This window comes from Leucoraja erinacea, chromosome 6 (assembly GCF_028641065.1).
Source record: "Leucoraja erinacea ecotype New England chromosome 6, Leri_hhj_1, whole genome shotgun sequence".
Classification (NCBI taxonomy): Eukaryota; Metazoa; Chordata; class Chondrichthyes; order Rajiformes; family Rajidae; genus Leucoraja; species Leucoraja erinaceus.
The window spans coordinates 67951290-67967275 of record NC_073382.1 but is presented as its reverse complement, the minus strand read 5'-3'; the positions used below and the strand labels follow the sequence as shown (position 1 = coordinate 67967275).

Here is a 15986-nt window from a genome sequence, read left to right as displayed (position 1 = left end):
CACTTGCAGAGGCTAGGCCCCTGGTAGAACTAAAGTCATCGACAATGAGAATATCCACATACCTAATTCATCTCCTTTTAACCCATTTTACTCATTCCACAATCTGCTCTAACAGAGAAGCTATTCATGATGTTTAATTTCTTCTCTACTCTCAACATCAGCCTTGCATTGTTTATTTTCTCTTCCACGTAATAACGAGGTGCAATCTGCCCAGTATGTGGAGTTTAAAACACTACGTTTATGAAAGTGAAAACATACCACAACTTGATTTGCAGAAATTGGCTCTGATACCAACAGTGTGTAATTTAGCAATGGAGGTGGGTTCTACACTTGTTGAGACACCTGGTACAAGTGGCCTGCATGCAAGAAAGGAGAAAGCATTACACAGATGCTTCTTTGCCAGATTGGGAGTTTGTATGCAACTTCAGTTGCATAGGATCCAGATATTGATTGCAATATGCTAGGCAAGAAGGCAGTTGATGGAGTGCTCACCAAAATCTGCCTACAACAGGAACCAGGACAGAAAGCCAATGGTTCAATATTGTCACATGTACCCAAGCCCAGTGAAATTCGCTTTTTTTTTGCGTACAGTTCAGTATCAATCCTGCTATACATTAGGCACAATCTTACTAAGCATAAGACTGTAAGATAGTAGATCTCATCGAGTCTGTACTACACAAAGGCTTTACTCAGTGTCAAAGAAATTGGAGGAATCCAGCATCAATTTGACTCTACTCCTAATCAGTTTCTGCAATCCATCCTTTCCAATATAATTTTGTGACAGCAGGACATTAGCGACTGGTGGCTGATGCTTCAGCTTCTGCTGCACCACATGCAGGCTTCATTCAGAGTGTGAATGTTGTGTTTGGAAACTCGGACTGTTGCCATTGTGAGTATGGGTTAGTGTGTGCAAACTAGCGTTCAGGATGACACAGCACTCCAGTAGTGTTCTCCACAGATCTGCTTGATGTTTAAGAAGGAACTGCAGATGCTGGAAAATCGAAGGTACACAAAAATGCTGGAGAAACTTAGCGGGTGCAGCAGCATCTATGGAGCAAAGGAAATAGGCAACGTTTCGGGTCGAAACCCTTCTTCAGACTGAAGAAGGCTTGATGCCTCCTGCTCGGAACCCTCCTCACCATCTTCTCATTTCAACAGCTGTGCGGCCTCTGCTCATTCTCCTCAATGCCAAGGGCAAGGTTTTCTGGTTCACCTATTTCTGAAAGCAACTGGCCTGTACAAAAACTTCCAAGCCAGCAAGTAATCTTTATGTAGCTCATAATCCCTTTAAGCAGCTCTGATGTGAAATTCATGATGCTATTTTACACATATTGTGCTGTATGAGGTTAAGCACGTGTACAAGCTGGACAATGGAGCTCCAAAATGACACAATTTTCCAGCTAATGTAATAATCAATCTCTTCTGCATGCCACTAACTGAAATGTTATAATGGCACTAATAATGCTGCCATTATCATTTGGCAACTTCCAAGAAACAATGAAACCTTATCTACCTCCACCCCTTTCCCCTTCCCCGAAACAACCAGTATCCTCTTGGCCAATGTACAGTCCCGAAACAATAGGACTCAATGGCAAAATTGCTTTACTCAAGGGACATGCGAGTTTGTGCACATTCACAGTCACACCAGTACACCTGTCAGAGCACTGTGGAGTTTTAAAGAAGCTTTGCATTGTTCAAAAATGAGCATCACTTAGCCCAATTTCATCAATAGTGTTTTGACTCTAAAGACCATGTCAAATGTCATTGCTACTATTTTCTAATTCTTTTATCCTATACAAAACATATATTGTACTATATTTATGAAGGGCTCTTGGCATTTTCGTTCGAATGAGATGATTCGGTTCTGAGATAATGTTCATACATTTTATAAACTAGTCCCCAAGTTATTCTAAAAGCTCTGCTCATTTCCTTTCAGGCACCTCCATTCTTCCTGTGATCAGGACTGCATATAATAAGCTGCAGCCATACTGGCACACCTTACAATGAAGGATAATTTTCTTTATTTAATTCCACTTTCTCATGAAAGTACAAAAGGTAGAACAGAAGCATCTGAAATAACTTCAGGCAGAATGACTAGTGGGTGTCAATTTTTTGGTTTGGCAAATGGCAAATGCTCTGGGCTTCAATAACATTCCATGCAGAGGATTTATGCTCTTTCTACAATGCCCTTAGTTAAGTATTCTAGTACAGATACAATTCAGGTTAAATACCCATCAATGTCATGCCCTCAATAAATAATGGAAGGAGTAAAAAAATCTTGGCCTAAAGATACAGCATGGAAACAGGCCCTTTGGCCTACCGATTCACACTGACTATCAACTACAGTATGCTGACTATTTACCACCCAGTTTCATTGATAATATATTAATGCCATTCTCCCTATATTCTATCAATTCCCTAGATTCTAGCATTTAACTACATACTAGGTACAAATTGCCATGGTCAATACATCTATTTACTTGCACATCGTTTGTATCTCCAGATGCCCAGAATGCCATCCCAGGCATTCAGGTCTCAAGATACAGAGGTCTACAAGAAGTCATGATAACACCTTGGAAAGGCCATCAAAAAGGCCAAAAGGGATTTCTGCTCCAAGCTGGAGGATGAGACGGATGTTAGGCAACTGTGGCAGGGCTTGAATGCCATCACCTCCTACAAAGCAAAATCAGGAGGCAGCTCAAATGTCAGCGAAGCATCACTCCCAGACGAGCTCCATGCGTTTTACGCACGCTTTGATAGGGAGAACACTGATGTGCCTTCTCGAGCCCCCATTCGCCATGATGGTATTTCAGTCCGTCACAGTCAGTCACAGAGGACGACGGCAGAAGATCCTTCAGGGGGGTGAACCCTCGGAAAGAGCCTGGACCTGATGGTATACCCAGCCGTGTTCTAAAAACCTGTGCGGCCCAACTGGCTGGAGTTTTGACGGCCATTTTCAACCTCTCACTTCTGAGGTCTGAGGTTACCACCGGCATCAATAATACCGGTGCCCAAGAAGAGCAAGGTGACGTGCTACAATGACTATCGACCGATGGCACTAACGACTGTGGTGATGAAATGCTTTGAGAGGTTGATCATGGTGCATATCAACTCCTACGTCGACAAGAACCTCGACCTACTGCAGTTCGCTTACCGCCACAACAGATCAATGGTGGATGCGATCTCACTGGTACTCCACTCCGCTCGGGAGCACTTGGACAACAAAAGCTCATATGTCAGGCTGTTATTCATTGATTACAGCTCGGCATTTAATACAATCATCCCTTCCAAGCTGGTTACCAAACTCTCAGATCTGGGTCTCTGCGCATCCCTCTGCAATTGGATCCTCAACTTCCTCATCCACAGACCACACTCTGTCCGTATTGGTGGAAATCCTTGATAACAATCAGCACGGGAGCACCTCAATGCTGCGTGCTCAGTCCTTGGCTTTACTCACTCTATACTCATGACTGTGTAGCCGGACATAGTGCGAACTCCATCATCAAGTTCGCTGACGACACCACCGTTGTGGGACGAATCATTGATGGTGACAAGTCAGAGTATAGAAGTGAGATCGACCGATTGACCAAATGGTGCCAGCACAATAACCTGGCTCTCAACACCAGCAAAATGAAGGAACTGATTGTGGACTTTGGAAGGGGTAGGATAGGGACCCACAATCCCTTTTATATCAACGGGATGATGGTGGAAAGAGTCAAGAACTTCAAATTCCTGGGCGTGCACATTTCCGAAGATCTTTCGTGGTTCCAGCACACTGATGCAATTATGAAGAAAACACATCAGCGCTTCTACTTCATGAGAAGATTACGTTGAGTCGATATGTCAAAGAGGACTCTCTCAAACTTCTACAGGTGCACAGTAGAGAGCATGCTGACTGGATGCATCGTGGCTTGGTTCGGTAACTTGAGCGTCCAGGTGCGGAAAAGAATGCAGAAAGTTGTGACCACTGCCCAGTCCATCATCGGCTCTGACCTCACCACCATCGAAGAGATCTATCGCAATCGCTGCCTCAAAAAGGCTGCCAACATCATCAAGGACCAACATCAGCCCGGCCACACGCTCATCTCCCCGCTACCATCGGGTAGAAGTTACAGGAGCCTGAAAACTGGTACATCCAGGTTCAGTAACAGCTTCTTCCCTACAGCCATCAGGCTATTAAACTCGCCAACTAACAGACTCTGAACTGTAACAGCCTATTGCACTTAATCTGTTTATTTATGTGTATATTGAATTGAACTGAACTGTTCTGTATTTATGCTTACAATATTCTGTTGTGCTGCAACAAGCATGGATTTCATTGTCCTATCTGGGACAAATGACAATAAACTCTCTTGACTTGACTTGGAAGGAAACGAGTACCTGAAGGAAACTCATACATTGACAGAAGAACGTGCAAAGTCCACACAGAGAGCACCAGAGCTCAGATTGAACCACTATCTCTGGCACTGTTAGGCAGTTTGTTTGCTTGCTGCACCACTGTGCAACTGAGGTTGGTTAACAGACAGAAAACAAAGGATAAGCAAAATGGCTCATTTTCAGGTGGCGATGCTGTGAATAGAGGGGTGCCACAGGGAATGGTGATGGAGCTTAAATATACCCATTCTATATCAATGATTTGGATAATATAATAAAATGTAATATATTCACGTTTTCTAATGACATAAAGTTGGGTGTGTCAGGTGGATGCAGAAGAAATAGATCAAATGATTGAGAAAACAGTGGATTGAATGTGGAAAAACGTGAGGGAAAAAACATTAAAAAAAATGTTTTAACTGTTGGAGAGTGAATGGCAATGTTGAGAGGGACCAGGTACTCTTGCACATAAACCATTTAAAGATAACTGCAGACACAGCTAGAAAATGTTAAAGAAAATGGTATGTGTTAGAAGGAACTGCAGATGCTGGTTTAAACCAAAGAAAGACAAAAAAAGCTGGAGTAATTTAATGGGTCAGACAACATCTCAGGAGAAAAGAAATAGGTGGCGTTTCAGGTCGAGACCCTTCTTCAGATGTTGGTCTTTACTGCAAGTAAATATCAGTACACGAACAGAGAGGATTTACTGTAATTATTAGGGTTTGATTATAGTCATAGTCATATGGCACAGAAACAGGCCCTTCGGCCCAGCTTGCCCATACCGACCAAGGTGCTCCATCTACACTAGCCCCACTTGCTCGCATATGGGCCTTATTCCTCTAAACCTTTCCTATCAATGTATCTGTCCAAATTCCTTTTAAATGTTGCTATAGTTCTGCCTCAACTACCTCCTCTGGTAGCTCATTACATATATCCACCACCGAAAAGTGCGACCAAAACTGAACACAATACCTCAACTGTTGCGTCACCAGCGCTTTGTGGAGCTGTAACTTAACAACCCAACTTCTACACTCAGAACCCTGACTGATGAACAGCAATGTGCCAAAAACCTTCTTGATCATCTTATCGACCCAAGATGCTACTTTCAAGGAACTATGTACCTGCACTCCTGGATCCCTTTGCTCTACAACACTCCCCTGGTTAGACTTCCCAAAATGCAACACCTCATATTTATTTATCTGCATTAACCATTTCTCTGCTCACTTAACCAACTGATCAAGATCCTACTGTAATCTTTGATAACCATCTTCACTCTCTACAATGCCACCCACATTAGTATCATCTGCAACATTACTAATCGTGACGTACATTCATATTCAAATCTTTGATATTGATCACAAACACCAGTGAAATGACTACAGCTGGGATATTTTGTAATGCAAGTGCAAAAAATCACCTTATTGATTCTGGAATTGGGAAAGACAATAGACAATAGGTGCAGGAGTAGGCCATTCGGCCCTTCGAGCCAACACCGCCATTCAATGTGATTATGGCTGATCATCCCCAATCAGTACCACGTTCCTGCCTTCTCCCCATATCCCCTGATTATTTTTAAGAGCCCTATCTAGCTCTCTCTTGAAAGCATCCAGAGAACCTGCCTCCACCATCCTCCGAGGCAGAGAATTCCACAGACTCACCACTCTCTGTAAGAAAAGGCGTTTCCTCGTCTCCATTCTAAATGGCTTACTCCTTATTCTTAAACTGTGGCCCCCTGGTTCTGGACTCCCCCAACATCGGGAACATGTTTCCTGCCTCTAGTGTGTCCAAGCCCTTAACAATCTTATATTTCAATGAAATGCCCTCTCATCCTTCTAAACTCCAGAGTGTACAAGCCCCGCTGCTCCATTCTCTCAGCATATGACAGTTCTGCCACCCCGGGAATTAACCTTGTAAACCTACGCTGCACTACCTCAATATCAAGAATGTCCTTCCTCAAATTAGGGGACCAAAACTGCACACAATACTCCAGGTGTAGTCTCACTAGGGCCCTGTACAACTGCAGAAGGACCTATTTTCTCCCATATTCGATTCCTCTTGTTTTAAAGGCCAACATAGAGATGTTAAAAGAACGAGAGACAAACTAATTGAAACATAAAATTCCTAAGGGGTTAGACAGGATAGACCCACTTCGGAGGTTACAAGAACCAGAGATAGTGAATCTTTAGAATTGTTAACTAGGAATCTTCTGTCCTCCTAAAAGGAAATACGCTTTGACAAATTTACCACCAACATACAAAATAATTCCTGGTATGACAACACTAAGTTATTGCACTCTGAAAAGCATGAACATCGCAGAATGATTCCCAAAAGCTCCTGTCTAACCTTTCTTTTTTTCCCTATAATTTATAAGCCTCATCCCCAAATGGATAAAAACCAAGTGTAAAATGCTTTACCAAATGAACAGGTGGGCTTTAAAATGTATAAAAATTGTTGAAACCAGTTTATCACATTCACTGTTGACACCAACATGGGGTTTCAGAGACAGATAAAAACTGGAGTTCCCTTAATAGATTTATTATCACATATAGTTCTGCATGGCATACTTTTAGTGCTACAAAACTTTTGGTATTATTAATATTGTTTTGAAAAACAGCAAGTTCAGCAACTCTGTTTGTGACAAAACTATCCAAACATTAATACATAGATTCATAGAAAATAGGTGCAGGAGTAGGCCATTCGGCCCAACAAGCCAGCATCGCCATTCAATGTGATCATGGCCGATCATCCACTCGTTCCTGCCTTCTCCCCATATCCCTTGATTCAGCTAGCCCAAACAGCTCTATCCAACTCTCTTTTGAATGCATCCAGTAAATCGGCCTCCCCTGCCTTCTGAGGCAGAGAATTCCACAAATTCACAACTCTCTGGGTGAATAGTCAACAGTGGCCTGCATGCATGCCTTTCATTAAATCTCCAAAGTCCAACAATGCCATCAACACTGTACTGCCGGCAAGCACCAAGACAATGTATGAAGTACAATGTCCACAAGAAACTATGCAATGCTTTTTCCGGACCTTGTGCCTCCAGCCCTATCCAGACAGATGGCAATATCAATGTTCTACCTGAACAACAAGAATGCTGGTGAATAAATTAAATTTACCTCCTGCAGAAAGCAGCTGGCACCTGAAGCTCATCTTAAATACCTTGAGGTCATTTTCTTATGGCCTCATTTAACCAAAATTGTTCAAAAAGATACAGATAAGAATGAACTTGGTCTGGAAAATCTCAAGAGCATTGTGGGCTACCACACAAATATCATGTATGTGCAGCTAAATCACAGTCTGCTGATAATGGCAGAGATCCTTAACATCATTCAGCTGAGTGGCTACCAATTCTGGATCACTTCACTTTCGTCTCAACGGCAGACATTCCAACATCCTCCATGAAATGGAAACAATCACAAGCAATATCAGTCTCTTAAATCGCAAACACTTGGCAAACCACCAAGTGCTTAAAATCACGTAGACTTTCCAGGAAACAGCTGCCAATAATTGTGCCACCTCCACATACCATTATCTCGATGAAAGAGATTATGGGAAGCATTCAATACTCAGCCCACAGTTGAGTGAGCTGAATTTGACCTGCTTTGAGGATAGTGAATGGACATCAACAGAATCCACAAAGGCCATGATGATGTGTCCACCTGCTCCACAAATGGAAGATACTAAATAAACCACAGTGCAGTTGATACCTTGAGCAGCCAAACGGTGGAAGGAGTCATTTCATCCTTCTCATAAAGATCAGTTAAAGTTGGCAACCTCATTGTCCACTTGGCATTTCAGGAGACCACTAATTGGATTGGCAGATTGGACGTCCATGTGTAATTTTCTTTCGTGTAATACAAGTATAACAGAGTTCCTTGAATAAAAACCAAATCAAACCTCTTGCTGGCAGTGCTCAGAAGAAATAATACATTTTAAAAATGATTTATTTTTCCTCTGATTTCATTTAGATTAGCTATAAACACATTTCACCTACTCTGCTTTTAATCTCATGATCTCCTCCTGCAGCACTATTTCAGTCTGACTGCTTGCCTCGAGTTGTTTCAAAGTGCTCTTCAGTTCCATTTCAAGATTAGTTAGTTCCATTGATCTGCAGAAATAAGTAATATGCATTTAATTAAATAAATAAACTACGATTTATGTACATATACAAAATCTTTCACACCATCAGGATTCCCCAAGTGTTTTACAGCCAACTCAATATTTTAGAAGTGAAATTACCGTCCTCATGTGAATACAGCAACCAATGTGGTCAGGTCATGATGCCACAAACTGCAACTTGATGGATCTGCCTTTGTAGTACTGGTCAATGGAAATATTGATTGATAAACCATATACTCTCCTATTTTTACCAGAATAGTCTTACCTAATCTATTATATACAACTCTGCCAGCAGATGCATCTTGATTTAATGTCACATCTAATTGTAACAATGGAAGCCAATCATATTAAATGCTATATTCTATGGAGTTCAGAAACACCTAGCATATCATTGAGTGTCTAATGTGTTTCATCACTACACCTTTAACAAACTCATAACTTATCCAACAAGCCCAAATATTTCAAAAGAAAAAATAAACAGAAATAGTATGACAATTCAGCCCATTGTAAAGTCCAGGTAAACAGTGATTATTTATTTGCAACCAATTGGACAACAGTTTGAGAGAGAGTGATGTACAAAGGAGAGGAAGATGCAGAAAAGGCCCTAGCTCCACTGAGCACAGAATCTATATTAGACTCCTAGGACTCAACTCTTTAAACTGAAACTAGAAATTCAATTTGATATGCTGCCAATCTCTGGCCAATATTTGAGGCAGCATTAGATTTGGAACAAATGCCCCAGAAATACTGGTAATCCTTCGCTGCCACCCACTTCTCTTCCTCAACTGTCTTTCCTTCCTCTTCCCCCCCCTTATTTTCCCCTATCTTTCCCTACTGGTGTGTCTATTGATCTTGTGGACCCAGATTTAAAAAATATATATATATGCTTTGAGCGGGAAAAAGTTGGAACTGATCTAGATTATATCAAAAATTAAAATATCCAAATCTTTCTGGATATTCCGAAAAGCCTCATTGCCCCCCTCAAAGCATCATTTGTTTATTTTTCTTCATAAACTTTATCTGCAGTCACATTTTCTGGAATTATGCCATGTTAAATTTAATTAGTGGTTGTTCGAACTTGTCAAAAATGTTCATAAGCTACATCATAGAGTTGCACTATCTCTTTTATCTGTAACTATGGTGAAAGGTGTTTGGAGTTATCTTTGTCTAGAGGAATCTTATCCTGAATCAATACGATAAACACCAGAGATCAAAATACTACTGCTGTTTTTGCAAAATTATCCAATTTATTTGTGACTGTAAAGTGGTTACCATTTGGGCTCTGCAGAACTCAGTGGCTTGACTTACATCATATAAATTAACAATATAGGTCTAAATGTAGCAGGCATGGTGATGATATTTTGTAGAGGATACCAAAACTGGTCATGTGTTAGGCATGCAAGAAGATGTGAGGACATGGGTCAGTTGGGCAGAAAAATGATAAAAATAATTTAAACAAAGCAATGTGCAGTAATGCATCTGGGGAGGTGCATCGGGCAAGGAAGCATATTGAGCGATGAACAGCAAGACGGAGTGAAAATTCATACATCAAAAGTAGAATATATTGGAAACACTAAGCAGAACCTGCAACGTCCATGGAAAAAGAAACAGTTAACGTATCATTAGAACTGGAAAAGGGAGAAAACTTGTTTGTTTTGAGTAGCAAGGAAGACTGGTGAAATGGGTTGAGGAAAAGAGAGGAAGGAAATACTTGCACTCAAAGACCAACCATTAGCTTGACATTATTTTGGCATATTGTGGGCTGAAGGGTCTGTTCCTGTGCTGTACTGTTCTACGTTCCATTTCCTTTTAGCACTGTTCAGGGATATTGGTATAACATTTTTTGTAAAACTGCAATTGCCACAATTTTTATAATTGTATGATTAACTGCAATTAATCTTTAAGTCGCTTTAAATTTATTAAGGGTTTGAGAGCTCGAATACACATTGGACTCAAAAGAGTTGAACCATATACATTCCAACTCATCCACATCCCAATTTAATGGAATAGATGTTATAAGAGAAATAGACTTTTAATTTGGACAGTTAATTTACATTTTTTAACTTTTAGTTCTCCTATCTAAGTAAAATCTCACAATTCAGTTAGTTGATGTCAAGGAAATTTAAATAGGTCTGACTGATGCCCGACTGTTAATGGGATTTTGGAAAAGCTTTATTTCAATATTAGTCTGGTATCCACGCTCACCATATATTCTGGTAACTGTATTGATAACTGCAGGAGTATTGTTTTCTGCTCTCTTGCCACGATTTGTACAATTTCACTATTTTTTGTAGCCGGTTTTCATTCTTTCTTCACCATGTCAATCTCAACTCCTTCTTTCATTTCTGGTGAGAGGCAATCAACTAGTATCCAGCAGAAGTGCAATAACTTCAGCTGCATTTCACCTTGACAACACTTCTCACCATCTGCTAAGCAGACTTCCATTCTATCAGATTTTTGCCATTGTTCTGCCAATGTCACCTTCCATATCAGTGTTTCCTTTACACCTTCCTCCTCCAGCAAAGATTCTACCCGTTTAGTTATTCATAGTCATATTTCTTTTCTTGGTGCATCTTATGTACTATTCCTTCAATTACAACAACCTTAATATGATAGACGAATTATATCACCAAAATAAACATTTTGTACAAAAGTGCAAGTCCACAAATTGCATCCTTGCTAGTATAATATTGACACTAATAAGTAGCTGAAACCTAATTAAAAGTTCTTGGGCCGGATTCTAAAGTAGGCTTACATATCACCATTGTATACAAGGAAAACAAGCAACAGCTCCCAGCAACTATGGTTGTGGAAGCTAGAAAGTTTGCATCTGACTTTTAGGAATGTTGTCAATGCTAGTGCAAAAATAGCACTTTGCCAAATTATTCTGTATATAAATAATTAATAACGTGAAACTGTGATATGGTATTATTTATCTATTCCAGTGAAATAGACTTTTTACTGGTGTGTTATTTTTGATTGTCCCACCCGCATACATTTTTTTTTCTCCCTTGCATTTCATCTTCTCTTCTTTTTTTTTTGACCACAACAACTAGGTTGAGACTTCAGACTCTGTGCTCAAAGATTCTTCAAAATGAAAGGTTAAGCAGATGCAAAATTCACAGATACTCTAAAGAGTGTGTTGTTTTTTTTTTGCCTGACACTAAATTCCAGTGCAGAAACCCACAGTTGCTACACTGGATAGTGTAAATGTGCAATGCATTGACCTGCAAAATTCACCACACTGTTTATATTGTATTGTATTTCACTGTCTGTTCCTGCTTCAAAATCCAATTCCCAGCTCCCTTGCCAGCTTCTCATTTCCTTGCCTTTTTCACCTGGTTGTGTTCCAAATCATAAAGCAGCAAAGCATTCACCAGTCACTGTAATTACAAATCAGCATTTGCATGATCCTTTCCTTCAGTATCTTGATGAGCAAAAAAGGTTGTGAATATACATATCCAAATTTTATTTTTTATTTCTGCCTGTTTTGAGTGCTGATAATTTTATCTGAATTGTTCTTTGGACATTTTAGCTTCCAATTCATGAAAAAATTGAATCTAATAAACCGTGTGCATGCCACTTTGTGTTATTTGAACTGTATAACTGTACAGCTATTGAGTTGCAGACCAAAATGTATGTATGAAAATAGAACCCATTGAATTTTGTCCTTTTGTTTGGATGAAAAGTTCCCAATCCCAAAGGTTAATTGACAGACTCCTCAAATGTTGCTTGTCCTGCTGAATGCTTCCAAATTTATTTCCGTTTTCATTATCTGGATAAAATTATATGGTCTACACCGTAAACATTTTTTTGCTTAAATATTGATTTTGATCTTTAATTGATCAATCAAAACATCTGAATTAGGCAGGTTGTCCTAAATGCATGGCACTTTTCCTGATAATTTGCAGGAAATCTGTGAAAAAGAGAAATAACGGATAAGCACACATGCATAAAATTATTGCTCTCCCATGAACTCTATTGTGGCTTAGTGGGAATGATAGTATGTGTGGAACTGTGAACTGAACATCAAAAGGGTGGGATACATTCTAATGCATCAAACACTTTTCCAACATCAATAACACACCAAATGATGTCAGCTATCATTCAACACTGTTTTCCATCATAATTTGATCTCGTAGCTCTACAAAGTGGGAGGCACAAACAAAACATGATATACAAACTCCCACAGTTTCTACTCTGAGACTTTAAACAGCCACTCAGCTCAAAACAAGCTAGTTTAGATGGCAGCTAAACCTTACAGAACACACCTTCCCCACCTTACAAAGTTTCAGTTATTGGCAGTATAGACCTTAATGGTGGTGTACGGCTCATGTTTACATATCTAGTGAGATCAACTTGATTTCTTTCATTGCTCGTGGGGTGTTATTTCTGGAGGACAGACATCAGCAACCTGAGGGGAGAAAGATGAATCAGAACCTTTTTACACAAAGGGTAGTAGGTATATGGAATGAGCTGCCAGAGGAGGTACAATCATAAGGCTTAACAAGCATTTAGACAGGTACTTGGATAGGATAGGTTTAGAGGAATATGGGCCAAATGCAGGCAGATGGGACTCGTGTAAATGGGGCATGTTGGTCGGTGTAGGCAAGTTGGGTGGAAGGGCCCGTTTCCATGCTGTATGACTCTGACTCTTTGAATGGCTGTTGAGCGTGTCTCCTGGACGAGAGGCATCGCTCATGATATGAATCACACTAACCAATGTGGCCACATCACACTCTGTAAATTTGAAAACTTATCTTCTCTCTCCCACAGCCTACCCTTTCCCAAGGCAGCCATCATGTGCGTTGCTACTGTTTAGCTGTCATGGTGAATTTGTCACTGAATCCCTGCTGCTTTTTTTCTCTTCTTCTTCGGCAATTCCTCATGAGGAGTAATCACTTCCAGTGGTTTTGTGGTGTCTGAAGTGACGGGTGAGAATATTGTGCGAACTGCAGATTTTTTCCACAGGTGGAGCTGATAGTGGCTGACAGGGAGGACAGTTAGATAATTTGTGAAGTGATCCACTCTTTCCATTGCTGATGAAGGACTTCCTCTTGCTTCTGAACTGCAGATGTTCTTTACATCATCACACTCCGTCTCCACTCTGAGCAGTCAGAGATTCGCTGGAATCACATCCCTTAATCTGCTTCCAAGTCCATCTAATAATCTCTTCCTGTAAGAGGATTTTGGAATAATGTGCCTGATTTTGGAATCTGATGTCTGGTATGTTAACAATGTGGTCTGATAAATGTGTCAGACCATCTTCAATGTTGGCCTTTCTCAATATATGAATAATGGTGCTCCATTAATTGTAGTATTGATGTGCAATGTCTCATATGCTTCAGTGAATACATCTTTGAGGGTTTGGAGCTCACCCTCCGAGTGTACGTTAATGCAGGCATATTACACTGAATAATCATGAAAATTGTTAGGACAACAGTCATGTTTGACATCAGATAATTTTTTCTGTTGTGGACCATTAGCTAATATAATGCTGCATGTTGTCATGGGGAAAGTGTAAGATGGAAAATTAATTTCATGGGGCTGTGGAATTTGAGGACAGTGTTCCACAGTCCCCTTTTGTTGATAGAGTCAGAGGGTATGGCAAGGTCAGAAAAGGCCATCCATGTATTGCTATCTGCATTTGATCTGATGTTATTATTTGGTGAAGACCATGCCCACTGTGCCACTTGATGGCTGTGCAGCAAAGAGCTGGCAGATAAACACAGGTGAATTTACATCTGCCAGAAACTGCACGAATGATCATATAAGGAATTTTCTGGAGTTTAAAACTTGATTGCAGTTTTTGGGATCTAAAAATGTGATTTGGTATGTGTGTATTGCTCGTCAATGATTTACTGTCAAAAAGAATGGAGGAAACCTTCTGTGTAAATATAACCCGTATTTAACACCTAATCAATATTGAGTTAGTTAATTTAATCCGGCATGTAAATCAATATTGAGTTAGATAATTTAATCTGGCATGCAAGTAATGGCATTACATTGCCGGAGAACGAGTTTGCACCTGATCAACATCTACTGACGCAAATTGGGCAGTGCGTGGATATCGAGTGACACCATGGTCAAAATTGAGTCTGATCCTGTTATCACCAAGGCAGTTGTATAATCTGTGCACATGAAGGACCTTTTCTGCTGTAAAAGCTTATGTAGCAGGAGGTAACTGTTTATTCATAATATGGATGAAAGTAGGTATTAAAAATTATTCCAAAATATGGAAACTTTGAAATGTGTTCTGATAAAAACAGAGGATTCCATGGCCCTATTTAACTCGACAGAAATTGTTTCCACATCTAGAAAAACCTGCATTTATAATAACCAATTAATCTACCAATCTGCACAATTAATATACCAACTATTGAAATGTAAGATGAAATCAGAGAATGCGGAGAAAACCCGTGAGAATTTGCAAACACCACACACACAGCATCAGAGGATGAGATTGAATCCTGAATCTGTGAGGCAACAGCTCCTCTAACTGTGCCACTATACCACCCTTAAACTGCTTCCTCCTTCAATAAAATGACATTTAATTTAAATTCCTTTATTCGAATCAATTGATCAATAATAACCAAATTAATCCTGTGAATGTTCCTCCCATATCTTTGTTCTGCCTTGATGGAAAACCAATCTCAAATTAACAAAAATCAATTAATGTCTCCAATCATTTTTTCCACAGAGACTGCTCCATCCGTAACTCCCTGGTCAATTTGTCCCTTCCCACCCAAACCACCCCCCCTCGTGGCACTTTCCCTTGCAACCGCAGGAAATGCTACACTTGTTGTTTTACCTCCCCCCTTGACTCCATCCAAGGACCCAAACAGTCTTTCCAGGTGCGGCAGAGGTTCACCTGCACTTCCTCCAACCTCATCTATTGCATCCGCTGCTCTAGGTGTCCGCTGCTCTACATCAGTGAGACCAAGCGTAGGCTTGGCAATCGCTTCGCCAAACACCTCCGCTCGGTTTGCAAAAACCAACCTGATCTCCCGGCGGCTCAGCGTTTCAACTCCCCCTCCAATTCCGAATCCGACCTTTCTGTCCTGGGCTTCCTCCAAGGCCAGTGTGCGGCCCACCGTAAATTGGAGGAGCAACATCTCATATTTTGCTTGGGTAGTTTACACACCAGCGGTATGAACATTGACTTCTCCAATTTCAGGTAGCCCCTGCTTACTCCTTCTTTCCCCTTCCCTTCCCAGCTCTCCCAGTCCACTGTCTCCACCTCTTCCTTTGAATCCCGACACCCGTACCTCTATGACTTTTGATTCTGTACCCTCTCTTGACCTTTTCATTTTTATTGTCAACGTGGCATCAACCACCTTGTCTGCTCTGTTCCTCTCATCCATTCCAACCTCATCCCCCCCCCCCCCCCCCCCCCCCCCCCTTGAACGCACAGCTCCACATTGTATCCCACAAAAAACTTGCAACTCACTAACACTAACTTCCAACTCCCACAGCTATCCTGGGCCACG

General features: G+C 40.7%; 1 protein-coding gene across 6 annotated transcripts in view; it reads right to left on the bottom strand.

Moving 5' to 3' along the window:
- Positions 1-15986, bottom strand: part of LOC129698258 (centrosomal protein of 63 kDa-like) — an 85658-nt gene that overhangs the window by 27694 nt on the left and 41978 nt on the right. For all 6 annotated transcript variants that reach the window (XM_055637286.1, XM_055637288.1, XM_055637291.1 and 3 more), the window contains one exon: positions 8372-8485. In XM_055637286.1, coding sequence (XP_055493261.1) covers positions 8372-8485 — 114 coding nt within the window. The remainder of the gene's footprint in view (positions 1-8371; positions 8486-15986) is intronic.